This window comes from Rhagoletis zephyria, unplaced genomic scaffold (genome assembly GCF_001687245.7).
Source record: "Rhagoletis zephyria isolate East Lansing unplaced genomic scaffold, Rhagoletis_zephyria_1.1 Rzeph_scaffold_01916, whole genome shotgun sequence".
NCBI lineage: Eukaryota > Metazoa > Arthropoda > Insecta > Diptera > Tephritidae > Rhagoletis > Rhagoletis zephyria.
Window position 1 is genome coordinate 78,984 of NW_016159000.1, and position 10,056 is coordinate 89,039.

Genomic DNA, 10,056 nt, shown 5'->3' on the forward strand with positions numbered 1-10,056 from the left:
ATTTATTTATAAAGACCAATACGCCTCTGCCATCATCTGCACCCGTTGAGCGCATCTCTTTGTATGCAGGAATGGCCACTTTGCCACGTCAAAATCGGCTGAGTCCAATACGATTTGAGCAAAGAGTGCTGACTAGCGTAAACTACTCTAAGAAATTTGACTTTCTGTAAGGCAGTGCAATTTGTATTTTTGATCAAGTTCATTGAATAAAAGATTTTTTAATTTGGATTAGCAACTTTCTTTTAGAAAATAGGTCTATTTGGTTGAACGTGGGTAAATAATCAATTTTAATTCCAATACGTGTGGATTACTGTAGGAAATAGTCCCGTTAATCCTAAAAATCCAAAATTAGTCCCAAAAATCGCTATATAAGTTCAGGGCATCCCGAAAATCCCGAAATGGTTCTAAAATCCCCAGTATTAGTCCTGAGAGTCTCGAAATATTTCAGAAAGTCCCAAAAATTCGGAAATTAGTAGCAGGAATCCCGGAAGTCCCAAAAGCTCCAAAGTAGTCTCGAAAATCACAAAATAATCCCGAAAGTCCCAAAAATCCGAAATTAGTCCCAAAAATTCCTAAATTACTCCCGATAAACCCGAAAGTTTCAAAAATCCGAAATATGTCCCAAAATTTTGTAAATAGTCCCGAAAGTCCCAGAAATACCTAAATTACCCCCGATAATCCCGAAAGTCCCAAAAATACGAAATTAGTCCCAAAAATCCCTAAATAATCCCGAAAGTCTCGCATTCTGTTCCGAGAATCCCGAAATAGTCCCGAAAGTCCCAAAAATTCCGAAATACTTCCAAAAATTCCGAAATTACTCCCGAAATAGTCCCGAAAGTTCTAAAAATCCGAAATTAGTCCCAAATATTTGGAAATAGCCTCGAAAGTCCCAAAAATCTCTAAGTAGCTCCGAAAGTCCCAACAGTCTCGAAATTTGTTCCGAGAATCCCGAAATAGTCCCGAAAGTTCCCAAAATCTGAAAATAGTTCCCAAAAATTCCTAATAAGTTCTTTAAGTCCCAAAATTCCTAACTTAATCCCAAAAATGGAGAAATAGTCCCGAATGTCCCAAAAATCCGAAATTAGTTCCAAAAATTCCGAAATACTCCTGAAAACCCCGAAATGGTCTCGGTAGCCTCAAAAATCCAAAAGAAGTCCCAAAAAACCGATATACTCCCGAAAGCCCCAATAATCCCAAAACTAGTCCGAAAACTCCCGATATCAGTTCCGCGAGTTACGAAATAGTCCCAAAAGTCTCAAAAATCCTGAAATAATTCCGAAAGTCTCAAAATTCCTAAATAAGTTCCAAAAATCCCGAAATGGTACCGAAAGTCCCAGAAATCCAAAAATATTCCCGAAAGTCCCAAAAATCCGAAATTATTCCTGAGAATCCCGAAATAGTCCCGAAAGTCCCAAAAATCTGGAAACAGTCCCGGAAGTCCCAAAAATCCCGAAATTACTCCCGACTATCTCGAAATAGACCCGAAAGTTCCAAAAATCCTAAATAAAAAATACCTAAATGACTCCCTTTAATATCGAAATAGTCCGGAGAGTCCCAAAAATCCCTAAATAGCTCCGAAAGTCCCAACAGTCCCGAAATTATTTCCGAGAATCGCGAAATATTACCAAAAATTTTAAAATGGGTCCCAAAAATCCCGAATTAGTTCTCAAAATCCCAAAATTCCTAAATTAATCCCAAGAATGGAGAAATAGTCCCGAATGTCTCCAAAATCCGAAATTAGATCCAAAAATCCCGAAATACTCCTGAAACCCCTTAAATGGTTCCGAAAGTCTCAGAAATCTAAAAAAGATCAAAAAAAATCGATATACTCCCGAAAGCCCCAAAAATTCCAAAATTAGTCCCAAAAATACCGAAATCAGTCCGAGAATTACGAAATAGTCCCGAAAGTCCCAAAAATCCTAAAATAGTTCTGAAAGTCCCATAGTTCCTAAATTAGTCCCTAAAATCCCGAAATCTAAAAATAAGTCACAAAAGTCCCAAAAATCCTGAAATACTCTCGAAAATGCGAAATTAGTCCCGAGAATCCCGAAATAGTGCCGGAAGTCCCAAAAATCTGAAAATAGTGCCGGAAGTCCCAAAAATACCGAAATTACTCCCGGTAATCCCTAAATAGTATCGAAAGTCCCAACATATCAAAATGAGTGCCAAAAATCCAAAAATAGTCCCAAGTCCTAGAAATACCGAAAGTCACAAAAATCCTGAAATTAGTCCCCAAAATACGGATTTTCGTTTCGAGAATCTCGAAAGTCCCAAAAAACTCGAAGCAGTCCAGAAAGTCCGAAATAAGTCCCAAAAATCCGTAAATAGTCCCGACGTAGTCTAGAAAATTCCGATATTAGTTCCGAGAATCCCAAAATCTCAAACAAAGTTTCCGAGAATCCATAAAAAATTACGAAATAGCTTCGAAAATCCCGAAATAGTCCCCAAAATCCCGAAATGGTCTTGAAAATTCTGATTTAGTCTGAAGAATCTCTAAAATCCCGAAACAGTTCCCAAATTGAGGTGTGGTGAGTTGATTTGAGGAGAGGTGAAGTGAGTTGCGGTAAAGTAAGTAGAGGTGAGTGTAAGGTGAGGTGTTAATTCTCTAAATTTTTCCTAAATTATACAGTATTTAGTCTTAGAGTATTTAGCCATCGACTAAATACCTTGGTACTTTAGTGAAAGTATTTTGCATCCCCAAGGTACCTGAGTACTTTGGACCATAGTATTTAGCGCCTGCTAAATACTTAGTAAATACAATTTTGCCCATCACTGGTACATATGTATGTATACTGGTTATGAGACAAGGTAGATATGTATGTAACGTAAGTTTCACTTCTCTAGTGCGGCCCAGGCGCACTTACTTTTTAACCGACTTCCAAAAAAGGAGGAGGTTATCAGTTCGTCGGAATCTTTTTTTTTTTTTTTTATGTATGTTACCGCATAACTTTGGACCACGTCAACCGATTTCTAATTCTTTTTGCATCGGAAAGGTAGTGTCTCAGAGGAGGTTCCATACTAATCTGGTTGAGATCCGATCAGTGGATCATGAGATATATATATATATATTTTTTTTTTATATGGGAGTTGAAGTCGGTTTTTTTTGCTAAAAATTACTTGTTTCTTTTCATGTTCGGTTCTAAAATAAAGGAAAAAGGTGAGAAAATTTTAAAGTTTAAAGGGAGAGTTCGTAACCCAGTGTGGCCAAGATACCTTCATCTTCCACGATGAATCCTAAAATCGCATTGGTAGACGAGTTCTTTATAACAAAGGGTTCAACCGTTGAAGCTTTAAAATTTATCTATCTTTGTGATCATTTTTGTAGAAAGGGTAGCCGAAGAGCCTGAACTGTCTATGGCCTCCACCGCTCCCCAGTACTTACTGCGTTCAGAGTGTATCCACTCACGAATTATGGATCTCGAAGAGGAACAACTGAGACCACAGAATGGTTCAGGTCCCGAAAAGGCAGTTAGCGATCCTTCGCGGCGACCTCATTGTTTTTGATTCCACAATGGCCGGGTACACAACACAGTGTTACCATGTTTTCGGCTGCCAAAATTTTTACCGTGTCAAAGCAGTCTCTTGCCAGCTTGGATTTCATAGTTCTGTTTGAAAGGGCCCGTCTGGCTGCTTGGCTATCTGAAAAGATAACTAGAAAGGCGCCCTTCAAATCCTTTCATTTTTCGCAGTTTACAATTAAGACTATTTCAGCCTGAAACACCGCTTTCCCATGGAAATTGCAATTTTGGTGCTAGGTCCAAAAATACCTGCACCTGATCTGTCCTCCATCATTGAAGTGTCTGTGTACCAGTATACTGGCGAATATCGTTTGCTGGCCAAAAGTCGAGAAGTAACAAAATTGACTTGAACCTTAGTGTTTAGGGGGCTTTTGAGGTCACTGATTTCGAATATAATATCTGATTTTGGAAATTCAAAATGGCGGATACAATATCAATATCATCAAAAACTTATACATGGCGGGGTTTTCAAGGTCGGTGGTTTCGAATCTGATGTAAGATTTTTGGAGCTTAAAATGGTGGATCCAATATGGCGACCAAATTTTAAATTTTTTTCCTTTTCAGCACAAACTCATATAAATGGGGAGTTTTAGAGGGCACTGATTTCGAATCTGATAGCAGATTTTCTTAAATTTAAAATGGCGGATCCAATATAAAAATTTTATAATTTTTTCTCTTTCACCAAAAACGTATATATAAGGGGGGTTTTCGAATGCGATTATTTAAAATCTGAGGTCAGATTTTTGAAAATGAAAATGGCGAATCCAATATGACGTTATCGGAAAAATTTTTAGTTTACAAAATTAGTTTTGATTTTGCTATATATTTTTTTCTAATCATAGCTGCTTCAAATAAAAACTTTTTCCTTTAGATATAAGCTTATATTTGTATTTATTTGACAGGACACTAGCACAACAAGTATATTACTAATAATTAGGCTGCATTAAAGTTGAAAAAATAACGTGCAAGTTTAAACAAAAAAAAGCAAGAATGCATTTTTCACCAACGTACTGGCATATAATTCTCGCTCTTTCCTTTATGTAGTTGTTATAATCCTCGTGCTCCCTCTGATAACATTACGCAGCAAAACTTTTAAAAGAGCAGTTTTTTTTGCACCTTTGTTGACTGCTGCTTTTCAAACATCGAAAAGCATGGCAAAACACACGTAGAAGTTTTCAAAAATGCAAAAAAGTGAACAAACTCTAAATTGAGCACTTTTATCGCCCACAAACCTTGAAGACTGCCAAATGAACACATTTTTTTATACCTCTACTTAAATTGGAATGTTATTACTCAAATTAGAGTCCATATTGAAAATGAGTTTTATTTTATTTAGCAAGCTATGTGTTAGTTTTCTTTTTTGTTAATCACACAAATCTTACCTTTGTTATTAATTTCCATTCTATTTATTGATGTATCTTCCTCCCTCGAAGACTTATACCAAGAAAAAAATATATAAACTTTTAGTATAAATGTCAACTTCAACAGCTAATATCTCAACGGGAAAACTCTTGCAGAAAATAATGAGTAAGTACTTTTTTACTCTGTAGAATTAGTTTAGTGAAGGGACAAAAAAAAATCGATTTATCGATACTTTAAAAAATTACTTTTGGCCAGCAAATAGTAGCGGCCAGATCATATTGCAGTGTCCTTATTAGCTACCAAGTGCAGGGATCCCATTTGCCCGATCTTTGCGATAGGGGATTATCACTTAGAACTTTCTGGATGGATCTTCCCAAGAATACCTGCATGAAGCTGCCATCGTCAGATAGTTGAAATTGCAGCTCCCTCGTGGCTGCTGATTTTGTCTAACACAAATGCAAATTTTTCGTAGTACTCTTTTAGTGTTTTTAATGAGCAATGGGAACGGTATGATATTCCGAAGGACACATTTCTAGAATACGGCCTTGTGCATCTGAACAAAAAACATTATCCTTTTCCGAATGAACAAATTTTATGAAATCAGACTCTCTCATACGATAGAACGTAACTTTTGTACCTAACGTCAGCAAGTTTTCTTCTTTTAATCTAAAAGCGAATACTACTGCAAATTTTTTATATGACTTAAGATCCCTTATCAAATCATATAATTACTATTGGGTGAAAGGTTTTGGTTTTGTAAACTCTATTCCTTCGTAATTACTGTCACTGATCTCTTCGTTGGAGATTTCTTCGTACGATGGCTCACATGTTGGCTCACATGTTGGAACAGGTACTTCTTCTGCATTAGTATGGGTTTACTAGGCGATTCTAATTCCGGACAAATAATTTTAGAGTTAACTCCAAGCAAGTTCACAGAGCGGGAGTAACAATCATCAACGTGATTTTCCTGTTGTTTCCATTGCATAGTCACTCCGAACTCATACGGATCTTTGACCACTGACCCGCTGGCTCAAGTGCTCACAACACCGTTTACAGACAATTTAGAGTATGCACGGTTTTTATTCATCCAGAATGTTCGATTTGAGTCCAAAAATTAAGCTCTTTTCATAAAATTGGGTATAGGGTCTCAGAGCTGTACGAAATTTATTTTGCCCATTTAAAACTTCAACGCGCTAATGACATGAAACATATTAAAATCAATTTGTTTATACATAGAAAAGTACCTGTAAGACTTCAAAAAGCGCATACGAAATTTTTGATTACAAACAAAAAAAAAATGACGTTAAATCCAAAACTACACGTGTTGTCAATGCATATCTAATAACAAACCACTAACGATATCTCGGCAACAAGATTTTTTTAAGTTGTTGACCGANGTAAGACTTCAAAATGCGCATACGAAATTTTTGATTACAAACAAAAAAAATGACGTTAAATCCAAAACTACACGTGTTGTCAATGCATACCTAATAACAAACCACTAACGATATCTCGGCAACAAGATTTTTTTAAGTTGTTGACCGGTGTAATATATCGACACCTCTAACTCACATTCACACACATTATTTAGTATGAATTAATTAACAGCTAAAATAAAGCTTTATTAAGCTGCATTTTTTATACAAACATCAATGTATATGCGTATATGTATGTCCATGTGCTCCAACTCATTTTCTCGTTGAGTTGGTTTAATTATGTATCTCCGGCTCTCGTGGAGTACAATCGTCTCGAGTTTAAACAAATGACAAAATATCAGTTTAAACTTTAAACACCTGATCATAAAGATAGACAGATAAAACAATGAGATCTCAGTGATCGTGTAAGCTAGAGGCCAAGACATTCGCTAGTGATTAAATAAAAAAAACTACCGCACATGTAAATTACTCAGATATTTCAAAACGTCGGAAATTTAATTATACGCGTTTTTTACTCGCTTAATGTGGTTTGTTTACCAAATACCGAGCACAGTGGTTGTAACAATCAGCTTTAGACGAGAAATCCAGAATGTTTAGCGAGACTACGACGCGTACTTACCTTAGGCTTGAGCAGTTCCATCCGCTGTTCACCACAGCTTTGGCTAGTGCGTCCATGTTTTCCAATGCAGAGCATAGCAACGGTGAACGAAATATATCAGCACTAGATTTTCATCTGAACAATGACACCGACTCCGTCCTTTTGCTGGTTAACGATGAGGGCTACCTCTCCTCGTACGGCTACCGCCGGAATTCCACTGTTATTACTTGCATGATTTGTGCTTGGGTTTTATTGATCGTAAGCGTGACCTTTTGTTGCTTTGCACAGTGTGGCATTAAGAAACGAACTCAAAGAATTTTTCATGGCAGAGGGAATGCTAGTGAGCATCGGATGGGTAAGTATGGCTGAATAGGAAGACGAGGGTGGCAATTTTGGCGTTTGGTACTTTACGCGAGTGATTAACGATTAGTATTTATAGGCGTTGTACTATGTATAAGCACAAATCGAGAGGAACGCTTTTGTTGAAGTAGGTTAAGAAGAACAAAACGTTGCATTTAGCTGCATTTACTTCCACTGCACAGGATTTGGTGCACTTAAGCGAAATGTCCAACTAAGCGGAAAAACAAAAAATTTATTTGTTTGAGATAGATGGGTTCGTAGCCCATTTCTGTTCNTGCACAGGATTTGGTGCACTTAAGCGAAATGTCCAACTAAGCGGAAAAACTCGTAGCCCATTTCTGTTCAAATATTCTAAATGCTACTACTTACATATGTATGTATATATGCATGCGATCATGTGGTAAACTTCAAAAGAGAGTATCATAGCATGCGTTTATGGGTAGTTTTTCAGGTATTGAAAGGGATAGAAATGTTTCAAGCAAAAGAGCTTTCGAAAACAATTTAGTGCTGGTAAGCGAAGTATTTTTGGTACAAATCGAAGAAAACTTACTCAAAAAAGGGCTATTTAACGGAAAAGGGCTGCTTACCGAAAATGCAGCTGCAAGTGAAATTTTCGTACAAAATCCATTTCATGAATCAGTATTTTGGCAAAATTGTGCCCGTAAGCGGAAAATGCACCTAAGCGAATAGGCAGCTAAACGGAATATACTGTATCGTCCGANATTTAACGGAAAAGGGCTGCTTACCGAAAATGCAGCTGCAAGTGAAATTTGCGTACAAAATCCATTTCATAAATCAGTATTTTGGCAAAATTGTGCCCGTAAGCGGAAAATGCACCTAAGCGAATAGGCAGCTAAACGGAATATACTGTATCGTCCGAAAAAAAACATATAATACATATGTATAAGAGATATTAAAAATACTTGTAAAATAATATTTAAAAAGACTTTGAAATACAAAATGCTTGCTTTGAAAATACAAATACATTTGAAAATATTTTTGAAATCACATACCATNCCTAAGCGAATAGGCAGCTAAACGGAATATACTGTATCGTCCGAAAAAAAACATATAATACATATGTATAAGAGATATTAAAAATACTTGTAAAATAATATTTAAAAAGACTTTGAAATACAAAATGCTTGCTTTGAAAATACAAATACATTTGAAAATATTTTTGAAACCACATACCATAGGTTCCCAAACTTTTTTTTTCTCGTAGACCCCTTTCAAAAATTTACTGGTTTGCGTGGACCCCCTGCTGATACCTTTCTAAATATTCCCAAAGCTCGTAAAAAGATTACGATTTACATCGCGGGTGAATTCAAAACCTAAGCTCAGAGTGGCCAAAATAAAAATAAAATATTTTCTTGTGTTCTGTTTATAAAAATAATGTGAATACACACTTGTAAATTTTAAAAAATAGATCTCGTAGAGCGCTAGCGTTATGTACACTATCGTTACCATAAACTCATCAAATGTTCGGCTCACTCATGACTTTGCACGTGGAGTATACGCAAAATAGTTTATTTGTGTTAATAGCATCATTTTTATTATTATCGCTCCGAGTTTTAAAGTGAGGCGAAAAATATTCATCACATTTTTAAAACACAAAACTTAAACATCNCGCAAAATAGTTTATTTGTGTTAATAGCATCATTTCTATTATTATCGCTCCGAGTTTTAAAGTGAGGCGAAAAATATTCATCACATTTTTAAAACACAAAACTAAAACTTAAAAATGGCTAAGCTTTTTACGCCAAACTTTTAATTTAGAAACTGACAATAGAGAAAAGACCGAATGAAAAAAAACCCGATGACAAATAACCAAGCAAGCAAGAAGCACAAAAAGTGTTCCACCGTTTCATCTTCTTCATTATTTTCTAGAAAGGTTAAAGTTAATGATTTATCTAATATTAATCTTAAAATTATAAATAAAATAAAGATTATTAAACAAATAGTTGTTAATTTTATTGAAAATGAAAATATTTCATTTGAAGCTAAGGATGTAACATAAATAAATAAAACTAATATCCCTCCAAGAAAAATTGGAAATAAAATATAAGAAAATCAGAATCTTTTAGCTATTAATCCTGTAATTAAGCAAATTTGTAAAGTTTGAATTAATAGTATTAATCCTATAGCTAAAGGGTGATTTATTTGTATGAAAATAAATCTTGAAATTAAAGTTGATCTATATAAAATTAATTGTATAATATCAGGAGGTAGTTTATATAAAATATTAATTTTGGGGATTAATGAAAAAGTAATTACTTTTCTCTTGAAATTTTAAAAGATTAAATCTTATTTTTGATTTACAAGACCAATGTTTTTATTAAACTATTAAAACTAATGTTAATAATATTTTATTGAGGATTACCATGTCTTTTATTTTTAATTGGAATTTTTATATTTGTTTCTAATCGAAAGCATTTATTATCAATACTTTTGAGATTGGAATATATTGTATTAAATTTATTTTTTTTATTGTTTATTTATTTAAATTTAATAAATTTTAGAAGATTTTTTAGTATAATATTTTTAACTTTTAGAGTTTGTGAAGGTGCATTGGGTCTTTCAATTCTTGTTTCAATAATCCGTACTCATGGAAATGATTATTTTCAATCATTTAATATTTTACAATGTTAAAATTAATTTTTATAATAATTTTTATTAGCCCAATTTGTTTTATTAGTAGTTCATTTTGAATGGTTCAAAATTTAATATTTTTGATTACATTTTTATTTATTATAATAAATTTTTGTACTAATTATTTTGT

The 10,056-nt window shown here is 34.5% G+C and overlaps 1 protein-coding gene across 1 annotated transcript; it reads left to right on the forward strand.

Annotated features, from left to right (window-relative positions):
• Positions 1-6,708: 6,708 nt before the first annotated feature.
• Positions 6,709-7,434, forward strand: LOC108365582 (uncharacterized). The gene is made up of 2 exons (XM_017619639.1): positions 6,709-7,269; positions 7,354-7,434. The coding sequence occupies exons 1-2, from the start codon at positions 6,906-6,908 to the stop codon at positions 7,398-7,400; spliced, it is 411 nt and encodes a 136-aa protein (XP_017475128.1). The 5' UTR covers positions 6,709-6,905; the 3' UTR covers positions 7,401-7,434.
• The last annotated feature ends 2,622 nt before the right edge of the window (positions 7,435-10,056 follow it).

Excerpts from the sequence above, each read along its gene's own strand:
- LOC108365582 (XM_017619639.1), top strand. The coding sequence starts at position 6,906 with ATGTTTAGCGAGACTACGACGCGTACTTACCTTAGGCTTGAGCAGTTC. Across the intron at positions 7,270-7,353 it reads TGCTAGTGAGCATCGGATGG|GCGTTGTACTATGTATAAGC; the intron begins GTAAGTATGGCT and ends TAGTATTTATAG.